Raw genomic sequence first — 23778 nt, forward strand, 5'->3', positions numbered from 1 at the left:
TAAAATATATTTTCAATAGATTTTAAAGAGAAAATCTAATGTACTAAATTTTTTGCTATACATAGAATCCGGATAAGGGACCAATCACAAAAAATTATTATACACAATTTTATCTTACATTTTCAGTAGACTCTCAACTTAAAATAAAAGTTTTTACGACTACAAAAGTAAAACATATTGATAAGGAAAATAGTAAAAATAATACAGATAGTAATATAATATTAATTTTAGTTATGTAATAAAATAATTTCCAAAATATACATTTATGAGCTAGTGTTAAATTACCTCCTCAACTAATGATAGTGACACTATTGGCTGGCATACATGGGGCCTTCATTATCTTCTCCTATGACGTGTCGCATTTTCAATTATATTCTCTCTTTTCTTTTTCTTGGTGCTTCCTATCTCGCATGTGATTGAATGTTGAAAGAGCGCGTGGTAAAATATCCTAGAAACATATGCTCTTCCGTCTTATTTTACGTAAAGATATTTAAATTATTGATAAAAATATCATAAATTATAACTAAAAAGAAAATATCTTTAAAATGAATCATGAATATCTTACTTTCAAAAAATAAATAAAAAAGAGACATGGTATATATTTTTATCAATTTAATAGAATAATTCTTGATTTATTCACTCAAAAATACGATAATCAATAAGCGGTTGTGAAGGCTATCGAAACATCACTAGTGTTTGGATCAAACAGTTGATAATTAATTGGTTGAGAATACAACTTTAAACTAGTGAGTGATAGTTGTTCTGAAGCAAACTAGAAGGACATGACATTAAAAAAAGAGAGGAGATTATAGCAGTCACCAGTGGAATAATTGTTTATTACACTTGGAAGGCTATGAATTAGAATACTTTCAAGCACATGAGTGTACAAATTAAAACAGATGCATTACAAATTAAGACGAGATCTTTTAAAGACTCTCGTAGTTATAACAGTTTGGTTCATAGGCTTATATATAACTAGTTTTATTTTTTAGGCATATTTTTTCTCATAGCACTTTTCCTAGAAGGTGGTTATGAGATTATGTGCTCTTTTTAGGTGTATTTGTTATTTGTGCTTGTTGGTTATGGCGATATTCACATTTGTTATAAAAAAAAATACGTTGAATAATTAAAAAAATAAAATACCTAAGTTTAAATGTGTAATTCAAATTACAGAAACAATTCATGAATTCATGAAGTTTAAACAATCTCCTCAAATCAGGAAGTTTTCTTGGAGTTTCATTTCCATCATTTCAAACTCGATTTCTTTTTCTACCGTTAGTTTCTTAAAATTTAGATGTTATTATAGTTTTTTTTTTAGGAACACATCTTATTTTACCATAATTTTTAAAATTTACTATCATTTAAAAAAATTACAAAAATTCTCTCTCGAATACATCACTACTCTCTCTTGAATACATTCCTCCCATTAAATAATGTATCATTCGTATTCCATGAGTATGTATCCGCCGATTTCCTATTTGTAATTTTACTTGTGTGAATTTACTTTAGATTTTTTTTTCTTCAACTTTGTAAATACTTGTCAATATATAAGGTCTCTTCCGTCCTACATTGAATAATATTTATTTGTATTTTTTTTTAATCTAGATTTGTAAATATTTGCTAATATATGACGCAATGTTTTCAAAAACGTTTTTTGGATGATTCTTCGGGCGGGGCGTATCAAAAACACTCCGGGAGTAAATTAAGACGTAGATCCATAAGGCGTAAGTCTCGAGCATAAAAACGTAAGTCCTGGGAGTAAAAACATACACCCGGGCATTTTTAATTTAAATTTTTGAACTTTTTTTTTGCTTTAAACCATATTTTTATTATTGGTGTAATGATATTTCCTCAAATAGTAATTATAATACTTTTTTCTTCATTATTGATTAGTAGTACTTATCTCAAATAAAATCATAATATAAATTCCACATTTTATAGGTTATTTAAAAAAAAATTATTTGTAAAATAATTGAAAGGTTTACTTTGCTTATTTTACTAGTAATAAAACTATAAAATTGAAAATACATGAGATTACACCCCGTAGATCTATGGGACTTACCCCTCATGTCTCGGGGCTTACGTCCCACCCCGTAATGTATAAAACGTCTCACCTCACGCCCCCACTTTTTAAAACCCTGAATTATGACGTTTCTACTCTTTTACCATTGTTATTATTTATTTATTTTTTGCACTGGCGATTTTTTATAATTAATTATAATTTAACGAATTATAATAGCTAATATTTGTGTTATTAGCGTTTTTCTTATTAAAAGCTTGTGTTATAATTTTAAGATAATACATTATTTAAATTATTATAAAATAATAATTTTACATCAAAATTATCTGTTTACAAGATTATGATTTGTGATAATGATAAAAACATAATTTGTCATTAACAAGTATGTTTGTTTGATATAATTGAATACTTTTTATAGTTTTTAGAATTTATAAGTATAATTTATATTTTATATTTTTCTTAGAAAAGGAATTAATTTTGAAAATTTCAGATCAATTCTTTATTCAAATTCACATTTTATTTTTTAAAAAAAATTTATAACGAGACGTTAGCTCATCTTACATGCATCTCAAATGAACGCTAAATATTAAAAAGGGGACCAAAAAAAGTGGCCAAACTGCCGAATAATCTCCTCGTTTACCTACTAAAGCCCAGGTACACTATATACGGCCCAATTAGAAAATTTCACAGTCTGGCGGCCCGGCCCTTTGTTGACTGGAAACATCCAAAAGAGCGGAGGAGAAGGGGTTTTTGAAGAAGAAGAGAGAGTAGTAGAAAATGGCGAAGTCCTGTAAGGGCCTTGCTGTGGAGTTGGTCAAGTGTCTTAGCGAATCCGATTGCGTTAAGGTATCCATTTTTTAATACTTTTCTCGTTGATTATTTACTTAATTTGTGTAGTTGCTGAAATCGAAAGAGCCATGTGGTTTGATTTTCTAGGTTGAGAAGAAGAGTTTCAGGGAATGTGCGAAAGAAAAGAGTCCATGTATTCCTAGTGAATGTGTAGGACTAAGGGAAACCTACTTCAATTGCAAGAGGGGACAGGTATACTTTATCAAAATTTGCAATATGTTTTACATCTTTACCTGCTCTTCATGTATTCGAGTGGTCCGATGAACTAGTCTTGTATAGCTTTCTTGCTTCTGCACTATTAAATTTGTGGAGAGTTAGTCATCTGCTCATTGCTTAATGTAATTACTTTCTCTAGTTTGATATTTGGAAATGGTTATTCTTGTGCAAAGTTACGAGGCGCGGCTGGAAATATCGTGTATTATTGGGGGGAGAATATAAAGAAGTGTCTAGAGAGGATTCATATAGCCAACTAAAATTAGTATGGGATTGAAGCATGATTGATTATGATCAATTGATGATTATTGGAAGTATTTTAACAAATAGATCCCTGCCATCAATTACTCCACCCCTCCTGCTAGGTCTTTTGAAAAATTTAACCCTACTGGTCAGATTTCACCCGTTGCCTAGCTTTTCCGGTATATAAAACAACAGGATTTTTGCACATAATCATTGTATCATAACCTTGATCTTTGGTGGCGTGGCAGTAAGTGAAACACGTTTTTGCAAATAGTAAATAGAGAAATATTGAGAAGTGTATGGAGAACCTTTTCCTTTGGCACAAATTAGGCATCATTTTGGGATGAGCCAAGATGGGAAGTAGGACACATAAATAGGAACACCAAGTGAGGAGAAACATTCCGTTTCAAGAGAGTGGACGTCATTGTTGTGTAGCTCAAAGTGAAAATCATGAGGTTCAATTTGAAATGGAAGGAATATTTGTGATGTTTGACTTGGATATGGATAGTGCATCCTTTGAGGTAGACAGGAGTGTCCCACTTTGTTATGATTGATAGGAATAGCTAGTTAGTTTGTTGATTTTCCCTCAAAAGATTTTGCTTCTGAAAGTTCCATGCTTGGAGAGATCCAAGAATTTATCTGAGCACACCTTCTGGGGGTACTCTCATGGGAAGTGCTTCCAAGTGGCACCCTGATGGTATTCCTATGTTCCTGTAAGTTGGTCGAAACCACTTTGACATTGTCTTCCTGGGTGATCATTTTTTAAAATATCAAGTAACAAGATTTTATTGTTAAGTCTTTTCAATCACATGATAATTGTAAAACTGAATGCAGAATTTGTTCTCTAAATATAATTTTGTGTGGAAGATGATAATAGCTATACTGATAGGTTTGTAAGACAATCCTTTGTCCCATATTTTCCTTATTTGTGTGTTTGTGGGCGGTGGGTGGATTAGGCCAATTTAAACTACTTACTATCACTTAAAAAACGTTTGCTTGGAAAACCAAAGAGTTGGAGCTTGAATGTACTTGGATCTTTCAGGCTCAATGCTTTCAGCATATGCAAGTAGTGATTTGATAGGGGAAATTATTAACCAGATAAAATGTACAAATCACGGTCCCTGAACACATTGGTTTAAGAAGTAGGGAGCATGGCTAGTGAATAACAAATTAAAGGATTATCTCAGTAACCTATAGCCTTCTATAGATCCTTGATGTAAAAAATTTCAGACGGAAAGAATAGTAACTGGTAAATTTCAGCGTATGTGGCTTGATTTAGTCTGAACTTGAATTCTGGAAATGATTTCATGTTCCTCATTTCAGTTCATTCTTGAAACCTAATTCCATCAGATTCAGGATGTCAATGATGTTACATCAATCTCAACAGCTGTGTTGTTTGTGTCTTTAAGCTTTGAGCTGAATACAAGGTCTTCTGCTATCCTTGCCATTTTCTCGTGATCTTTTAGTGATAATCACTTTTAAAGTGGTGCCTATAACCATCCCTACACTTTTTTGCACAAACTGGTGATTAGGTATTGGACAACCAACATACCAGATGAGAATAAGTCATTATGTACGTATCAAATTAAATAGATCACTTGTGTGAAGTTTCAAATCTAACTGCAGATATGCTGATGTTTGTTCTGCTGGCAATTTTTACTTCATTTTTGCCGTTTGAAGTGTCCTCCGGAAACAACCTCTCTATCTCCATGAGGTAGGGGTAAGGTTTGCGTACACTCTACCCTCCCTAGACCCCACTTGTGGGATTTCACTGTTTATGTTGTTATTTACTGTTAGAATTGTACTGCTTTGCGCTGTTTGCAAGAGAGAGAGATCATTGTGGATTAATTTATGAATTCTGATTTTGGTGTTGTGGACGTGAATGCTATAATTGTTTTTCTTGGCCTTGGTGGTATCTCATGGATTTGTTTAGTTGTCTAAACTATAAGGCATTGTGTCGCTGTTGAGGAAGGGTGTCACATAGCGACGAATTCTAGATTCTTCTTGTTAGTTAATACTGGATTTTGTTGATATAACATTCTTGTATTGACTTATCAAAAGGAAAACTAAATAGAGCTTTATTATGATGGAGGATCTGATATGACACGTGATTGTTTAAGTTAATAATACATGTGAACCACAGTTACTTGTGCATGGTTGGATCCCATAAAAGCTTAAATAAGATTACATGCTTCTTGTCAGCCTGATCCAACATGCCCTTTTTGCACTGTGATATTGACATGCATCTTCATCCTATCAACACTCCCTCTGACCAACTGTTCTCTCTTTCAGCTGGACATGAGAGCTCGAATTCGTGGAAATAAAGGCTATTAATTGGTAGGACTGGCGCAAATTCCACAAATGGGAAGTACAATATTTTCCTGACTGGACTGCATGTGTTAACTTGCAGTGTTCTGTACAAATTGCAATCTACAATTTTCTCAGCGACAGTGTCGCACATATACAAGTTTCTTGGATACACATTTTACCTGACAAACTTTGTACCTGGTGCTTCGGCCCCTTCTTAATTTTGAATAGCGTTGATATTGGATGTGAAATTGTGGAGGAGGGTTTAGTTCTCACTTTTCATCATGAATGATTAATTTGTTTTTCTTTCACTGATGTGCCATGCTGGAGAGACAATTTGTTTATCTATTTTTAGCATAGTGGTGGGATTATTTGTCCTCAATTCAATAAAATGACCCTCATTGAATTTTGTTTTTTCCCTTTTCTTTTTCCAGTTTCCCCCCGCTTGTATGTGACTTGTGAGCAAGGTAGAACGAATTTGGTTTGTCCAGACAGGGACTTACATGATTTGTTTGAAAGCTTATCTTTAACCCATATATAAATTTAGAAGGGGCAAAAAAAGAAGACAAAGTAACTTCACTGGAAGAGCCATTTAATGGGTATATTTAAACCCAAATATGACCATTAAAATACACAAAAGTACCCAATGTCAAACAAATGTTTACCATATTTCTTACATGCTTATATACTTTCAGTTCTTAATTTATATCTTATAGTACTGTAGTATAATTTTAAATATATAATTATTTATTTTGCTAAAATGAAAGTTACTATTCCCTCTGTCAACTTTGTTTGTCATGTTGCGTTTTTAGAAAGTCAAATTGACTAATTTTCAAAGTTAAATTAGATTACATTAATTTGATATTTTAAATAAAAAAATTAAATAATTCAAAAACTATACGAAAAATACTATACATTGCAATTTTTTGCAATATCAATATGATAAAAAAAAATATAGGAAACCATGACAATTAAAAGTGGATGAAAGGAAGGAGTATCAAAATGAAAAATTTAACTCTCTTAGAAAGAAACCGAATGACACTGTAGTTTTGGGGTTCATTAGCAGTTTTCATTGCGCTCAGAAAGAACCATTCAACTTCCCATACAACACAAAAACAATGACGATGGAGGAGCCAGGATTGCCGGAAGAAGCGTCCGTGGATAAACAGTCCAGTACCGGAAAGTCCATTACGCCTTCGTCGATGATGGCAAATAATGCCGCAACTTCAATTGCCAATCTCCGCAAACTCTCCGACTCCCTCTTAGCCTTGCAATGCTGCTTCACTGAGTTAAACCAACATATCAATTCCATTCGGTCCATAATTCACTCTGTGATACCCGGACTTGCGACTAATATCAGTACTCTTTTACCGCCAGCCGCGGTGTCCCCCGCCCCAACCCCAGCCACAGAACCATTCCCAAAGCCAGACACTAACCCAGCCACAGAACCACTCTCAAAGCCAGAACCATCTTGGGAATTGTCTTTCGAAATTCAACTGTGCCTCATAAATTGTGAGGAGGGAGTACTTCATCATGCTTGGGACACACTAAGAGCTCCCACCCTTTTCATTTATCCAACCTGAAACGACAATTTTTATTTTATTTTATTTGGTAGCACCGAGTAACTGGCCTAATAACACCTCTTATATTTTCACAAATAGTTGTCTGAGCATCAGAATTCCCATCTGCTAGTACTTTTGGACCATACCTTAGGTCTTTGAGGACAACAGCTTCCCAGATATTCTATGGTCCTCCTACTGTTGTCCCACAATGAATCATGATTTTAAATTTTTGTATAAGAACATAGCTGTCACGCTTATAATCATATCTTTCCTGTCTAAGATCTCATGCATAGAACTTTTTACAAAGAAATTTTTTCTTGGTTGAGAAATGGTATAGTTGTAATGAAATTGCAGCATTAAGGAAGTGCTGAAATTATGAAATATGTACAAGCGAGCAGAAAAACAAAAGGGATGCCCCTTTCTAATCTTGCGGTGACTCGAATAGTAGTACTATATTGAACTATTGCTAGTTGACCAGATGGATCATGCTTATAAAGTTTGTGATCCTGGATGATCTAATGCTCATTTTTTTGGTGGTTCGGATGCATTCCTTGGCAAGTCTTAGAAGCTACTCAACCAATTGAGCTAATTTCAAAGTTTGTACACAGTTTCTTGTTGTTCCTTCATTCGCTTCATTTTTGTTTCTTGATATGTATTAGAAGCCACTCAACCAATTGAGCTAATTTCAATGAATTTAAAAGTATGGCCTCACTTTTTTCTGATATAAACAAGTAAAAGAAGTTTGTATACAGTTTGAATAACACTAGTAGTTGTTTATTAGTGTGAGTAAGTGCTTTTATGTGAACATGACTGGTTTATACGCCAAATCACAATCTGGTGGTGCTAAAAATTGTTAATCTAGCCATGGTGGAGGATCATGCTAATATTACTTGAGACTCGGTGGACAAATACAGAATGGAGGTATATTCAATGTCTGAATTTGAATGACGAAAAATTGAAGTATTTGGGGAACTCTCAGTATCGTTATTGGAGAGAAAAATGAACTAAGCTTTTTGAATGATTAAAATAGAAAATGATATGGACAGGAACAAGCAGTCAACATTGGGGTAACTTTTCAATTTAGGTAATCTTTAAGTTCAATTCAAGGACCCTTTTCAACCTTGTATCTGCTTGGAAGTTACAAACTTACAATCTGCCTTTCAATGTTTGTTTTCATTGTTCGTTGTTTCAGAGATGAAGCCTTATTATGTAATCTATCTCTTAATATGATCCATTTTGCATTTTTTCATACCTTTTCTTTATCCCAAGTATTGCATCTGACCTTGTCGCGTAGTTGCTGTAATTTATCTGCCTACTTAACACTGGTTTATGTAAATTTGTAACAGAAATAATTGAGGGGATGGTGAAGCAAAATTTGGAAGTTGATGCTGTTCATATTGCCTACACTTTTGGAATTGAGGACAGGTTTAATCCTCGGAGACTTTTGACATCATTTTTACTAGACTCCAGAGAGATTGAAGAAAAGGAACGAAAAATCACAAGGTTCACTTGCTGCTGTGGTAATTCTTCAATTTCATTCCAGCACTGATAGCCCCCCCTCTCTGATTTCTCTCCCGGTCTCCTCAAGTTAACCATGCATTTTGTTATGTTGTACAGAATGAAGCAAAAAGGAAACATTTGTTTGATCTGACATCTGTCATCAAATGTTTGAAATGCCACGATATTGATCCTTCAAAACTTCTTCCTGGGTGGAAAATCAATGAGAAGATAATGGCCCTGGAGAAAGAAATTGGTGGATTTGATAAGCAGATAGGTAAGAATATGGCACGAAAGAGAAAAAGTGATGAAACTGAGTCGTCAAGAAGGTTCAGAAATAGAGAAGCAAAACACTCATGTATTCTGCCATGGCTACGACAGCAAAGAGTTGATGCTCATGTCTATAACAATAACACCTTGCCAGAAGGTCGAACTACTGGCCACCTTCATGGTTATACTGTGTCCTCATCAGTATTGCGTGGGCCTTCTGCAGGATCAATACATGAAAATATTGCTGTCTCACTTGTAGGAACTGCGGGAGGTGTGGCCATGGGTGTAGCTGGAGCAGGTATATCAGCAAGTGCCGATGGTATTCATGCAGGTATATCAGCAGGCACAGATGTTGTTCAGCAAGAAGGTCCATATGCTGGAGGTCATGGAGGGACTCTAGTTGATAGTACGCCAGGACAAATAGGGAGTCATACTGTTCAGATGTATGGCCGGCGCGGGAATGCAGCCGTGTATGATAGTCCGGCTTCATGCAGCTATGCTTATAGGCCATCATCGTACTTGGATGGCTCTAAGGGGTTGCCAAACACCATGCATACTGATGCTTATAGGTCACCACCATACTTGGAAGGTTCTACAAGATTGCCAAACGCCATATCCGGTGATGCTGCTGGCCGGAGCTCTGCATCTGATATCTACCAGTTTGCTGATACTGTCACAGCAAGTGAATTACACATGAGCAGTGGCTTACGGGCAGTTGATACCATTTCATCTGCTGCGTCTGCTCATCCTTCACCCAACTTGTACCGGCCGAAATAGATTTACCTTGGGCAGTCACTTCTGTCTACCTTAGTTTCCCTTTTTTTTTTTCTGTAAACCCAACCTAGAAGTGACTTCTATATGGTCTGTTAAGGCAGTCTCAGAATTGTGTTTATTAGTTACTAAAAACTCTGGACAGAATTGTGTCTCAGGCTTAGCATATTAATGTCTATAATCTACTAGGAAAAATTTAATTTCTCTGGTATATAAAACCTTCCTTTTGTACTCCATTCCGTTGAAACTTGTATTGTATTTTCTTTTATGATTTACCACTCAAAATGCTATATTTTCTCATTTGGAGTTGAAGGTGGGAAGGGAAGCACCCAAAAATTACTTACTAACTGCATATTGAGCTGACGGATCTTTTTTTTTTTTTGTTGCAGAAGAGCTAGAAGCTGAAGAACAGGCTAATAAACGAACTTGTGAAGTACTGTGTTTTCTGGCTAGACTTCAGTTGCAAAAAAAATTTGTTGTTACACATTACTTTTTAAATACTCATAGGATGTAAATGTATATTTTTCATACTGGAGATAAATATTTAATTTTATTAAAATGTATATTTTTCATAGTACAGGGAGATAAATATTTAATTTTATTAAAATTTAGAGATAATTTTCGATATTGAGTCAAGTTAGAAGGAGGTTACTGTAATTAACCCTAATTAATTTTCACTCCGAAAATGCCCAAATAAAATAAATATAAAAATTCATAGAGAATTGCAAGAAAAAGCTTTCTCATTTTTCTCCTCTGTGTCAATTCTGTACGTTTCGACTTGTACTATGGTTGAACCAGCAGATGGTGCCACCGCTGCACCGTCTCCGTCACGGCCATCGCCGTCGGTCGAAGCTCAATCGCAACTCATAGAAACAGTAAATGCTCTGCAAATCATCACCAAACAATCTGAATTTCTGCAGCCACCAACAAATGATGACTCAATTGTCAATTTCAGCAAACTCTCGGATGCTTTCTCCGCATTCCAGGTCTGCTTTGCTGAATTACACCGACACGTTGTTTCCATCGGGACTTTAATCGACTCTATGCGACCCCTAGATACAACTAGTACTATCCCTTTATCTGTATCCTCACTTCCCGCAGCGGCAGCCGCAGCCCCAGAACCAGAACCGGCAACAGAACAAGAACCAGAACCATCATCGGAATTCGATCCCTCTGAAGAAGAAGAAGTGGAAGTGAAATCCCCTTGTTTAGAGCTAAAATCTACTCGTTCAGAGCTAGAAAGCATCTGTGAAAGGACGGACGGTCGTGGTCTGCGGAAGTACATGATAACGCATCTCTCAGATATAAATGTACTGCTTGAGGAAGTCCCTAAGGCATTGAAACTCTCGCGCAATCCGGCAAGGCTTGTATTGGATTGTGTTGGGAAGTTTTATTTGCAATGGAGCAGGGCATATGTTAAGGGTTCACCCGTGGTCAATGGAAGGAAGGCTTCTATATTGGTTTTGGATTGCTTCTTGTTGATGGGAATCGACGAGGGAGTTGAGTTTGAGAAAGAGGTGAAAGAAGAGTCGGAGAAGGCAGCTTTAGCATGGAGAAAGAGGTTGATTGCTGAAGGAGGTTTACGAAAGGCGTATGATATGGATGCCCGGGGTTTGCTATTGCTAACTGGGTGTTTCGGGATTCCAGGAGAATTTAGAAATGAGGATATCAGGGATTTGCTTCTGGCAAGTCCGTTCAAGAAGAATATGTCTGGTGCCCTCACGAGATCAAATGTCTTCATGGCAAAGATTACAGGTCCTATTTTCATGAATTCAATTTGTCTGTAAGCTACATTTACATAGATTGTCATTTCCTATTCATGTGAGATGGCGTGCTTTTAAGAAGTTGGTGTCTTTTAACTAGTCTAATTGAACAAGATCACTGATACAAGTGGTTAGATTTGGTTGTATTGCTGTAAATAAAACTTCCCTAACTTCGGATAACCTTTAAAAAATGCAAATAATTTTGACACTATGATGGACTTTACTCGTTGCATACTTGAAGGGACAACAGATCTGCTCGCAGTTTGGAGACCATCAGTACTTGCTTGGTGTGTTCTTCTGTAAAAAGTATACTTACCAAACTAGAACTTTCCCTTCCTATTTGTTGACTGGTGTCTTGCACTATTTTGTGTTGCTTGCTTTCTCCAGGTACTGTCCTTCCCTTTTTATTCATCTCATTAGATTCAAGGCTTTTCTCTTTCCCTTATCATACCCAAAAAGACACCAAGAGCTCCCACCCTGCCCATTTATCCAAATTGAGACGCCAATCTTTATTTGGTTGCACCTAGGAACTTGCCTAACACCACCTCTGAAATTTTCACAAACAGTTGCGTGTGCATCAAAATCTCCATCTTCTATTACTTTTGGACCATACGTAGGTCTTTGAGGATAACAACTTCTCAGATTCTTAAGATCCTTCTTGTGCACGGTGCACAATGAATCATAATCTATGGTAATGATTATATTTTTGTATAGGAATATAGCTATGATTCTTTTAATGCATATCTTTCCTGGCTAAGATCTCATGCATAGAACCTTTGAAGAAGAACTTCTTTTTGGAGAAATGCTAATTCCATTGAAATTGCAGCACTAAGAAAATGCCGAAATATGTACAAGTGACCGAAAAAACATAAGAAATCCTTTCTATTCTTGCAGGATTCTAAAGGTTTTTAAAAAGAACTTCTGCGTAACATCCTTGAAGTATATCCCTAACTTAAATTACATCCTCCATGCATCTCTATGAACAAAAAACATCCTTAATATTTTAAAAATGAGCTGCTTTCATCCTTCAGCTAACTACCTTTATGAAATTAACGACACTTCAAAACTTCCAACTTCCGCAAAATATCTTCTTCAAGATCCAACCTGCTTTTCTTCACCTGCATTATCTCCCCACCACTTGTCATATTTGACTCTTTCTTCATATGCCCACTTGCATGATGAAAGTTTTTCCTTGGTAGTTGTTGTCCAACTTCCCTCCTCTTACTCCTACTCAATAGGAAACTTTCACTAGTTACTCAAACATCATACTGCTCAAACAGCACTGGTTTTTAGTCCCTTGTATGTTTCTTTTACTCTTCTTTTCTTCTTTTAGACCTATTGAGATTAGTTTGTATTTATTTTGCTTTCCATATTAGCAGATAGTTGGAGTACATTTAGTGGTGGGTGTTATTAGTGGCGGATCCAAAATTTTAAAGTAATGGGTGCCCGCTACATTCCGAGCACATGACGTATTATAACATATATATAATCAATGGGTCCAACTTAGTCCTACATCTTTGATACAAAATAATTATATAAATAAAATATAATCCATTTGGGGTCAGTTTATGGAGATCTATAAGAGACATGTAGGATGAGGTGAAGAACAACTCAAAGAAAAAAGTGGTGAATGGAAGAAAGACCAAGTTTTGGAAGGATGAATGACATGGAAAAAGCAATTTGGAAGCTTTATTCCCATATATTTTCAATCTAGCTTTGTTCCAACAAAGATCCATACCAGAGCTATGAACACCACAGAGGTGGAACTTTGCCTTTAGGAGGCAGATGAATGACGGGAAATTATGGGAGTTGTTGTATGTTACTGGACACCTTTAATGGCTTCAGATTGGGGAAGATATATTATGGTGGAGTAGTAACAACAAAAGGGTATTTAGAGTTAACAAAGCTTACCGGAGATAGACCAACCTAGTAATCATAATCTAATTTGGCCTTGGTAGCAAATTTGGAAAAATAGGATATCTTATGAAAATATCTTGTTTCATCTGGTTATTGGCCAAAGAAGTAGCTTTGACTCAAAACAATGTGATGAAGAGAGGGATAACCTTATACTCAATATGTTTTCTTTGTAAGGAAACATATGAGACATTGAACCATTTTCTAAGTCTCAAGGCATCTCCTAGACCATGCCCAGGAAAGTCTTAGAGGCTCTGAAGAGTGGGGAGGAAGCAAAAGTATATGCTAAAAGTAGAGATAGATGGAGAATTATTCTTGTTGCTATATGGTGGTAAACCTAGAAAGAGAGGAATTCTAGGTGTTTTGAGAGCATAGAGAATGATGTGCAGACGGTTAAACTAAATTGCATTGTGTTGTTATGTTTTTGGTGTAACCAGGTATACTTAAATGAAACTATCTCTATAGTTGATGTACATATGTATATAAGGTTTCAGTACAACCCATGTATGGGTTGTGATATAATACAAAGTTACTAAGCTTAAAAAATATACTCCCTCCGTTTAAAAAAGAATGACCTAGTTTGACTTGGAACTGAGTTTAAGAAAAGAAAGAAGTCTTTTTAGTCTTATGGTTCTAAATTAAAGTTATGTCAAATGTACCAAAATGCCCTTTAATCTTGTGGCTTTAAACACACCACGTGGAAAATTGAAGTTAAAGTGTTGCCAAAAAAGGAAAGGGGTCATTCTTTTTGAAATAGACAAAAAAAGAAATTGGGTCATTCTTTTTGAAGCAGAGGGAGTAGTTTTTAACCCAACAAATTTAAATCTTATGTCCGACTAATAATGTTCATCACTACAATGGGTGCTCGCTACATTCCGAGCACATGAAGTATTATAACATATATATAATCAATGAGTTCAACTTAATTCCTACATTTTTGATACAAAATAATTATATTAATAAAATATAGTTTTTTAACCCATCAAATTTAAATCTTATATTCGACTAATAATGTACATCACTACAATTACTAAGTACCAAGTATAAGTGCAGAACTGTCTTTTAAACTAATCTTAAAAATATTTCAATGTAAACTATAATAAATCTTACTTGTCATTTTATCATTCTATTCACAATTATTTTCAATGTTTTCCTATTTTGGAAAAAAGATAAATAGTAGTATCATTGAGCACCTAAGGGTGTGACCTAGTAGTTAATGAAGTGGTTGAAAATCACGAGGTCTCAAGTTCAAATCCCGGCGGAGACAAAAAACACTAGGTGGTTCTTCCTATCTGCCCTAGCCTTGGTGGACAAAGGTACCTGACACTTGTTGGTGGGAGGTGGCAGATATCCCGTGAAATTAGTTGAGGTGCGAGAAAGCTGGTCCGGACACCACAGTCATAAAGATAAAAAAAAAAAAAAAAAAAGTTATCATTGATTACACTAATTTTACAACCAGAGGCGAATCTAGGATTTTAGAACATGAATGCACCACCAAAATAAAGAAGGGAAAAAATGCGTTAAGTGAGAATTGATTTGTAGTCCTCTAGGTAAGTAACTCAACATCCAACCAATTACACCATTTAGCCTTCTTGTAGCATGAGTCCCAACAAATAATATTATTCCAATTTTAGAAAATTAATACCTAGTTTGACGGAGAGACCACAGGTTCACGTGAAGTCGTGCACCATTTCTAACGTGTAAAGTCGCTCATGTGTATAACTATTCAATACAAAATTGGTATTAAATTGAACATAAATTGATTTATCTACGAAGTTAATAAACAAATGTTTTTTTTTTCCAAAAAATGATGTTGAACTATATTACGCCTCTCAACCTTCTCTACGTAGGTAAGGTCACTCTACCCTCCCCAGACCCCACCTATGGAATTACATTGGGTTTGTTGTTGTAAACTATATTACATTGTCTCGTCTCAGAATTCATAAGAGAAAACAAAAAGAAAAGGAAAAATTACCACAAAAGTCATAAGTGCTTAAGATGGTACTCCATCCGTTCACTTTTACTTGCCCACTTTGGATTTTGCACCACATTTAAGAAATAATGATTAATATGAGTATTTTCCCATATTGCCCATATTAATTGATGTATTGGTTTAGGTCCTTGCAAATAATTTGAGGAATAAGTAATCAATTTTGAGGGTAAACCAAGAAATAATCAATTGTCTTTTCATAAAATATTATAACCGATAAGTAAAAGTGAATCTGTTTTTGGAATATTGAAAAAGTAAAAATGCACCGAAGGAGTAGATTCTAGTACTAGGAATGAAAACAAGAAAAGAAAAAGAAAGTTAGAAAAGGAATCAAATAAATGCGAGGAGAAAAAGAGAAGCAAAAAGGGAAGGAAAAGAAAAATTGTTGAAAAGCCTTAAATGTAGGATACAGGATTCGATCTCTTATCAAAAAGATCCAATTGAATTAAATACCTTTTTCAACCAAAGCACCCGATGCCTCTTTGTGTCTCCATTGCTCACTTTATTATTTGAGTAGCTCTTATCATTTCTTTATATAAATTCACACGTCCCGCATCGGAAGTAATGGGTGCTCGAGCACCCACTAGGGCTTACATGGGTCCTCCCCTGGTTTTTGGTAGTCATACTCATTTTTTTAATCAGGTAAAAGGTTTCATTGATAATAACAAGGTCCCTTGGCCGTAGACAAGTGATCTACCAAAAAAAGGAGAAACCTATAAAATTATGATTCTCTTCAAAAGACACCTAATCCTCTATACAAATAGGAACTACATGGGTGCTCCAAAAGAAAATAAGGGATCAGAGACTACTCCTCAATTGAGTGAAGCTCATCTCCACCCTTTCAAAAGCTCTCCTATTCTTCTATTTCCAAATGACCCACATCAAAGCAAGAGAAGTAACATTTCAAACCTTGTGCCTTCTTCTCCTAGCTCCACTCTTCCAGCTGAGCATCAACTCTTTAATGATTCTTGGCATAACCCAATAAACTCCAAACCATCTAAAGATATCCTCCCATAACCTCGTGGCTAAATTGCTATGTAACAGAATATGGTCCACGTTCTCACCCGTCTCTTTACGAAGGAAACATTAGCTCATGCCAACAACCTTTCTTTCCCTAAGATTCTCCGTCATCAAAATCACTCCTTTAGTAGCTAACCGCGTGAAAATGCATACCTTCCTCGGCACTTCGGTATCCAGATCGAGACATAGAGAAAACCATCCTCCCCTAATTATAAGCTTCTCATAGCAGGACTTAACCGTGAACACTTTATTATTCCCCAACTCCCAACTCAAAGCGTTGGGTCTGTCAACTGGCTCACATTGCTTTTGAAGTAAACCTAGCAATCTCCAAAACTTGGTTTACCTCCCAATCTTGGAAAGTTCTCCTAAATCTCAAATCCCATAAGGTCCCATCCTTATGAGTCCCCCTAACTTGTTGAACAGACAATTCCCTTTAGCAAGAGACTCTATACTATACCGGGAATTCATCCTTAAGCACCAAACCTCCGCACCACTTTTTCCCCCAAAACTAACCTTACTCCCTTCCCCAGCTTTGAAACCAATGTTATCATTAAATGCATCCCACCTCTCCATGATTTCGTGTAGTTTGATTATAGTATCATTTTGTTGTAGTATTGCTCTGCTACTATTTGTTGTTTGATTACTGTCTGTTGTTTCTATTACTTCTTTTTCTAGACTGTTTTTATCTTGAGCTGAGGGAACAACCGCTCTACCTTTGAGGTAGAGGTCAGGTCTGCTTGCACTGTACTCTCCCCAGAGCCCACTTTGTGGGACTACTACAATCCAACTTCTGATTGTTTGTTTCCGTTGTTTGTGGTTTCAGAGATGTAGCTTATTATGTGATTATTTCTTAATATGATTCTTCTTGTAGTTTTTCATACCTTGTCTCTGCCCCAAAATATTACATTTGACCTTGATGTAGTTGCTATCTGCCTGCTTAACACTGGTTTGTGCGTGTCTGACAGAAATAATAGAGGGGATGGTGAATCAGAAGATGGAAATTGAGGCAGTTGATTTTGCCTATACTTTTCGAATGGAGGACAGATTTAACTCTCAGAAACTTGTGACAACATTTTTACGAGAATCTAAAGAGCCACTGAAGAAGATGAAGGGAAAGTGGCAAGGCTCACTTGCTACTGTGGTAATTATTGAATTTTATTCCAATACTGGTAGCTCTCCTGCCCTGATTTCTCTGCTGATTTCCTCAAGCTTACTGTGCATTTTTTTTTTGTACAGCATGAAGCAAAAATGAAGCATTTGTTTGCTCTTAGATCTGTCATCAAATGTTCAAGACGCCATAATATTGATCTTTCAAAACTTCTTCCCGGGTGGAAAATCAATGAGCAAATAATGAGCTTGGAGAAAGAAATTGAAGTAGGTGAGAAGAAGATGGTACAAAAGAGAAAAAATGATGAAACTGAGTCATCTGGAATGATCAGCAACAAAGAGGCGAAACAGTCACATTTTCCAAATCCACGGCTTCAACAGGAAAGAGTTGTTAATCATATCGATAGCAACACAACCTTGTTAGAAGGTGGAACTGCTGGCCACATGTTTGGTTTGTCCCCATCAGTATTGCATGGACCTGGAGGTCATGGAAGGACTTTAGTGGATAATACACCCATGCAAATAGGAAGTCATCATACTGGTCAGTTATATGGACTGCATGGTGATGTAGCTGTGTACGACAGACTGCTCTCCCACAGCTATGCTTATGGGCCATCATCGTACTTGGCAGGTTCTACAGGGTTGCCAAACACCAAACCTGGTGATGCTTATAGGCCACCACCGTACTTGGCAGGTTCTACAGGGTTACCAAACACCAAACCTGGTGATGCTTATAGGCCACCACCATACTTGGAAGGCTCTAAGGGATTGCCAAACGCCATACCCACTGATGTTGCTGGCCGAAGCTCTGCATCTAACCCCTATCAGTTTGGTGATACTGTTGCAACAAGTGAACTCTACAGGAGCAGTGGCTTGCGAGCAGTGGATGTTGTTCCACCTGCTGCCTCTGCTCATCATTCGTCCTACTTGTACACTGGACCAGATAGTTTCGCCTTGGGTAGGCATTACCTTCAACCTTAATCCCCTTCTGTAGTGTAGCCAGTCTTGAAGTAATTACTCTAAAATCTCTCAAGACACGAGCGCTGAAATGTTTAGTTTCTGGGATAATTTTGAAGCTTAGATAGTGAAGTCTAAACTCTACCTAGCAAAATTCATTTGTCTGGAAAGACTTCAATTAAAAACTCTCTTTTAGACAAAATGACTTAAACCTGCTTCTCAAGTGTTTTTTTTCTCTCATTCTGCCCTTTTCCCCCTTTTATTCTCTTTTTGCTTCAATCCAGAAGGTTAAAGCTTCGACTCGTTATTCGTATTAAAAGATCGACTCATTTGTAAAGTAATCAGATGAAAAATAGAAGAATTGATGGGTGTGATTGATATTAATGTTTTCATAAAAGATGCTGTACTTGCTGTAAAATAATTTACTTGGAGAACTTCATTCTGTAGGTCATACAAGGGGTATTCTGTTTGGCAAAAAAAAATTATAAGAACTTCTAGTAAAATGTGAGAAATGGATTTTAATTAGTGTGACGTTGTTAGTTCTGAGTACTAAAGCTAAAGTCAATTTTTATATATCCGTGGAAGAAAGTGACGTTGGAGCTGGAGGATATGACCTTAAATATGAGGTTTTGGAGGACATTCACTAGGATAGAAGGTTAATAGATAGTGTAGTGTAGAGCATTGTCTTGCTTATCCTCCCTTATAAGTAGGTCGTTGTATTGTTATATAGTTTTTTGTCCTCACAGTTATGTTATTATCTATTGTCACTTGTACTTTGATTATTGCACAATTTTTTATTAATTATTTTTTTTTTTCAAAATGTTTTTTTCATGATTTTCTTGATATTTGCTTTGATATATATTTTTATTGAGTGAAATATTAATTGAAAATCGTCTTTCTATCTCTCTCAAAGTAGCGATAAGATAACAATCTTTCTATATCTTTTGAAGTAGGTGTAAGATAACGAAAAGTAAGGTTGGAACAAATTATTGTACTCCCTCTACTCCATATTTATTAATTAAATTTGTGAGGCAACGCACACCTATTAAGAAAAATTTAAGTACATAATTTAAATCACTTTCCACTATTTTTCTTTGTGAAATCATAAATATAACTTTGTAAGTAGTGTAATTTTTCTCCTATAAAATATAAAATTTCAATAATGAGAGGACAATTATGAAAAAAGTTCAAACATCCATTTTGAACTTTACACAATTCAATTATTTTGAACAATGAAAAGAAATCAAAAATTCAATTACTATAGAATAGAAGGAGTATAGAATATAGTAATACACTATTTAATTGAGTTTTTCGGAAACAGAGAGAATTAAAATGGAGTGCCAAACGAGACGTAGCCCGATCAAGGGCAATATCGTAAACGTACTCTAGTTTTTCTCCGGTATACAGAACCGGGCTTTCATAAACCTTTATGCACTTTGGGGTTTTTCTTGTATCGGCTACTAAGAGCTGCAAAAGAGAAGAAGTGACACAAAAATGGTGAGGTTAACGGCGGACCTGATTTGGAAAAGCCCTCACTTCTTCAATGCCATTCGCGAACGCGAGTTAGATCTTCGAGGTTTTTTCTTCAACCCTAATATTTTCTGTTTTCAACTTCAATACATAGTTCTATGCATAACTCTTGAATGGAGAAGCTTAATGTTTCATTTTACTATGTTATTATGCACAGGCAATAAGATTCCAGTCATTGAGAACTTAGGTGCTACCGAGGTCAGTTTTTTCTATTTTAATTTTTCAACTTTAAGATTTTTAGTTATCGGGAAGTAGTTTTTGAAGTTTTATATTTTGGTTACAGGATCAGTTTGACACGATTGATTTATCTGATAATGAGATTGTTAAACTCGAGAATTTTCCATATCTGAATCGACTCGGAACTTTACTAATGAACAACAATAGAATTACGCGTATCAACCCTAACATTGGAGGTGAGATATTAGACAGTTAAAGTATTGCACTTTAATCATACGTCTATTAACGAGGCATTTGTTCGTTTTTTTTTTTTTCGTGATGTTGCAGAGTTTCTGCCAAAATTGCATACTTTGATTATTACTAGCAACAGACTTACGAATTTGGTTGAAATTGACCCGCTTGCGTCTCTCCCAAAGCTGAAGTTTCTTAGTCTTCTTGAGAACAATATCACAAAGAGACCAAATTATCGCCTTTATGTCATTCACAAGTTGAAGTCCTTGCGTTTGCTGGATTTCAGGAAAGTCAAACAAAAGGTTGGTTTGCTCATTCCTTCCACCCCTTCAATTAAATGATGTTGGAACTCTTCAAATATGTTCGTAGTTCAGCTTGTGGTTTTAGTTAACTTTGTCTTTCTATTTGGATTGAACTAGGTGCCATCCAGAATTTGCTCAAAATGCAAGAAATTGTATAAAATTAATTACATATCTTGCAGTCGAATTAAAAAAGAAACATTGAATGGGTTCCCAATCTTGAAGAAGGTTACTAGCCTTTTCTTCTTTGTTTGCAAAGGCTCCGTCAATTAAGTTGGAGGTGTTCGGTATGTTGTCTGAAGTAGTTGCATACATAGATGAATGACAGACCTTGTAAATCTGTTTGCTAGAATTTTAAATGGAAATGGAGATGATAGACATTACCTCCTTGAACAGGTCAAACCTCAAGATAAGTTGTGCCTAAATGAAACATATTGCAGGTCTCCTTGAATAGTGCTGTCTATGTATTTGGCCTTCTTAATATGAAATTTATCATTTTAAAAAGCTTGTAATTTATCTTAAAGCAGAGGACATGACTAGCTCTCCACATATAGATGTAAGTACAATGACTATTACTAGAACTTGTTAAGTCCCACATCGGTGGTGGTAGGCAAAATTGGTATATAGTCTTGGACAATCCTCACCTCTTGAGCTAGCTTTTGGGGTTGAGTTAGGTCCAAGATCCATTTCTTTACAAAACTTAAATGTATCATTAGAACAGTCTTGCTTGCTTGTCTTGAATTTAATCTGTTGTTGTTTGCTTTATGAGATTGCCAATGATTAAGTGTTTTTTTTTTGAGATATTTTGGGATTTGACACACAATGTCGGCATGTATAATGTTACTAATATACACTCTTTAACTTCTCTATATAAACATACAACTATTTTCTCCAGCAAAAATCTATGCTTGCTCATCTCTTCATTCACTGATGTTCTATAGTTACTAGGTGTTTCTATCTTCATGCTAGAATTTCTAGGGCATGTTCTTTAAGTTTGTCTTAAAGTGTGGTAATCAAACCTTGCTTTTGTACTTTAAACTGCTGCATATTGAGCTGTCACATCTAACTTTGTTGCTATAGGAGAGATTGGAAGCAAGTAAATTATTTGCATCACAAGAAGCTGAAGAGCAGGTCAAAAAGGAATCAGTGAAGACTGTACCTGTTGAGGTTGCGGTGCCTGCTGAGGAACCAAAGGAAGCTCAAGCATCTAAGCCAGTTGCTCCAACACCTGAGCAAATAATAGCAATTAAGGTACAATATTCAGTTATCAGTTACTGTTTCTTTTTACCCGTTCTTTCTTCCTCTTCTCGGATGCTTTCAAAGAATTAGGATGGTGGAACAGATTGTTTGGATACGTGTGTCTATATGATGAGGGCTGTTCGTCGTATGAAATATGGATAGGACCAACCTATTCACTGTCTCTGCACAAGAAGTCAACTACTCAATATCTGCTTTATGTTTCTGTTTTGTGTTTTTGGCTAGCCTTCAGCTGCAAGTGACAATCACCACCACCGCCACCAAAAAAAAATAACACTTGTTCAGATCGATGAAACAAGTTTCTGCCCTTCTAAAGCTTACAAATCAACTAGTTTCAGCAACACAACCAAACATAAAATGAAATAATTTTTTAGAAGACACTGGTTAACAAAAGCTATCTTCATGATAGGTTATATAGAGCAGAACAATTATTAAGAAAAGCTACATATTGTATCATAGAAGCACAGTATCTTCTGTGGATGGAGGCTACATATTTCATTTTTTTAAAGAAAAGTCATCAGACTCTTAGACATTTCTTGCAGTGACTTGTCGGTCAGAGTCAAATAGGTAGCTTTTTATGCTAATAGGAGCACCCTATGTCCACTGAATTTCTTGCTCATGTCAATGAACCGTTGCCAAAGAGAGGCTAGAAGGAGCTTATACGTATTGGGCTTAATGCACTAAGCTTTCTCATTAATGGTAAATTTGGTCTAATTATGGAATTGTACCTGGTAAATTGAAGCATGCTGAACGCCTCTCCTGTCACGGATTTGTGTAAAAGAGACCACTCCAGAAATGAATAGAACAGTCTTTTCCTTTTGCTGGTTGACTTAATTGTATTTTTTTTGCATGTGCAGGCTGCCATTGTGAATTCCCAAACTCTTGAGGAGGTGGCTAGACTTGAACAGGTGATGCATAAAGTTTTGATTTACTGAAATTAGTGTTTTTGTCATTTTCCCCCTTATGAAGACTTTGCTCAGATTCCCTTTCTTTTTCTGGCATGTTTTGTGTTACTTATGATGATGTGTAAAATTGTGCAGGCATTGAAGTCGGGCCAGCTTCCTGCAGATTTAAATATTGGTGATCATGATGTTTCTGCTAAAAAAGAAGATGCCAAAGAAGACAAGATGGTAACAGATAGCGATGATAAAGCTAACAAGGCGGAGGAAAATGTACCTGAACAGAAACCTGATGGTCCTACAGATATGGAGCAGGTACAAATTACTCTAAATAAAAATTTAATGACTATGTCTTCTCTTCTCTTATGTTGTACTTCCTCTTGTTTAAGTTTGCTGGGTTTATATTTGCATTAGCTTACAAGAAGAAGAATATCATTGGGGTTATAACATAGTTACATAACTGTTGCATGCTTAAAATTTGGAGCACTGTGCCAGGGTTATGAGAACCGTTCCTAATTGCGATAGTAGACTTGTCTAATTGTATATTGCCCTTTTGACTCACTCTGTATTTCAGAAAACTTCATTGTATTGTCTTGTCACCTGATTTCCACTTCCTGCTTCTCTTTTTCAGGAGTAGACACCTTGGGTTATCATGTGTAATTGAGTTAGACATTCAAAAGCCAGTACATTCAGTCATGCACCGTTATCCGTGTATGAGGAGCGCTTCTTTTTGAAGTGAGGGGATTAGTTAATCGATGTAACTGAAGCCATTGTATTCTGCTGTGTACTAAGACCTTTTCTTGCATTTTGATTCTAAAAGACTAAGTAGCTGCCAAGTTTAGCAAATCGTAGCTTGAAAGCATCAGGTGACAAGCTGAATTAGTGTGTCAAAAGTTGTATTA

At 35.8% G+C, this 23778-nt stretch overlaps 3 protein-coding genes and 1 pseudogene across 3 annotated transcripts; all 4 read left to right on the plus strand.

The window, feature by feature from the left end:
* Positions 1-2685: 2685 nt before the first annotated feature.
* LOC125832347 (mitochondrial protein pet191 homolog) lies at positions 2686-5943 on the plus strand. Its single transcript, XM_049511489.1, has 3 exons — positions 2686-2866; positions 2957-3061; positions 5618-5943. The coding sequence occupies exons 1-3, from the start codon at positions 2798-2800 to the stop codon at positions 5657-5659; spliced, it is 216 nt and encodes a 71-aa protein (XP_049367446.1). The 5' UTR covers positions 2686-2797; the 3' UTR covers positions 5660-5943.
* An 891-nt stretch (positions 5944-6834) lies between these two features.
* Positions 6835-9738, plus strand: LOC125832276 (uncharacterized; annotated as a pseudogene).
* A 774-nt stretch (positions 9739-10512) lies between these two features.
* On the plus strand, positions 10513-18694 carry LOC125832498 (protein FRIGIDA-like). Its single transcript, XM_049511653.1, has 3 exons — positions 10513-11487; positions 17385-17560; positions 17656-18694. Exons 1-3 carry the CDS (start codon positions 10518-10520, stop codon positions 18505-18507), a joined length of 1998 nt encoding a protein of 665 aa, XP_049367610.1. The 5' UTR covers positions 10513-10517; the 3' UTR covers positions 18508-18694.
* A 1137-nt stretch (positions 18695-19831) lies between these two features.
* Positions 19832-23513, plus strand: LOC125832277 (U2 small nuclear ribonucleoprotein A'). The gene is made up of 8 exons (XM_049511417.1): positions 19832-20059; positions 20171-20211; positions 20297-20426; positions 20518-20723; positions 21801-21971; positions 22835-22885; positions 23018-23191; positions 23508-23513. Exons 1-8 carry the CDS (start codon positions 19978-19980, stop codon positions 23511-23513), a joined length of 861 nt encoding a protein of 286 aa, XP_049367374.1. The 5' UTR covers positions 19832-19977.
* The last annotated feature ends 265 nt before the right edge of the window (positions 23514-23778 follow it).

This window comes from Solanum verrucosum, unplaced genomic scaffold (genome assembly GCF_900185275.1).
Source record: "Solanum verrucosum unplaced genomic scaffold, falcon-dt-bn FXZP01000009.1, whole genome shotgun sequence".
In the NCBI taxonomy this organism is placed as follows: Eukaryota; Viridiplantae; Streptophyta; class Magnoliopsida; order Solanales; family Solanaceae; genus Solanum; species Solanum verrucosum.

What these genes read in the sequence shown, in the direction of transcription:
- LOC125832498 (XM_049511653.1), top strand. Translation starts at nt 10,518, where the DNA reads ATGGTTGAACCAGCAGATGGTGCCACCGCTGCACCGTCTCCGTCACGG. An exon ending in CTTCATGGCAAAGATTACAG is followed by an intron (nt 11,488 to 17,384) that starts GTCCTATTTTCA and finishes CGTGTCTGACAG; the next exon opens with AAATAATAGAGGGGATGGTG. An exon ending in AAGGCTCACTTGCTACTGTG is followed by an intron (nt 17,561 to 17,655) that starts GTAATTATTGAA and finishes TTTTTTGTACAG; the next exon opens with CATGAAGCAAAAATGAAGCA.
- LOC125832347 (XM_049511489.1), top strand. Translation starts at nt 2,798, where the DNA reads ATGGCGAAGTCCTGTAAGGGCCTTGCTGTGGAGTTGGTCAAGTGTCTT. An exon ending in GCGAATCCGATTGCGTTAAG is followed by an intron (nt 2,867 to 2,956) that starts GTATCCATTTTT and finishes TTGATTTTCTAG; the next exon opens with GTTGAGAAGAAGAGTTTCAG. An exon ending in TCAATTGCAAGAGGGGACAG is followed by an intron (nt 3,062 to 5,617) that starts GTATACTTTATC and finishes TCTCTCTTTCAG; the next exon opens with CTGGACATGAGAGCTCGAAT.
- LOC125832277 (XM_049511417.1), top strand. Translation starts at nt 19,978, where the DNA reads ATGGTGAGGTTAACGGCGGACCTGATTTGGAAAAGCCCTCACTTCTTC. An exon ending in ACGCGAGTTAGATCTTCGAG is followed by an intron (nt 20,060 to 20,170) that starts GTTTTTTCTTCA and finishes TATTATGCACAG; the next exon opens with GCAATAAGATTCCAGTCATT. An exon ending in TCAGGAAAGTCAAACAAAAG is followed by an intron (nt 20,724 to 21,800) that starts GTTGGTTTGCTC and finishes TTGTTGCTATAG; the next exon opens with GAGAGATTGGAAGCAAGTAA.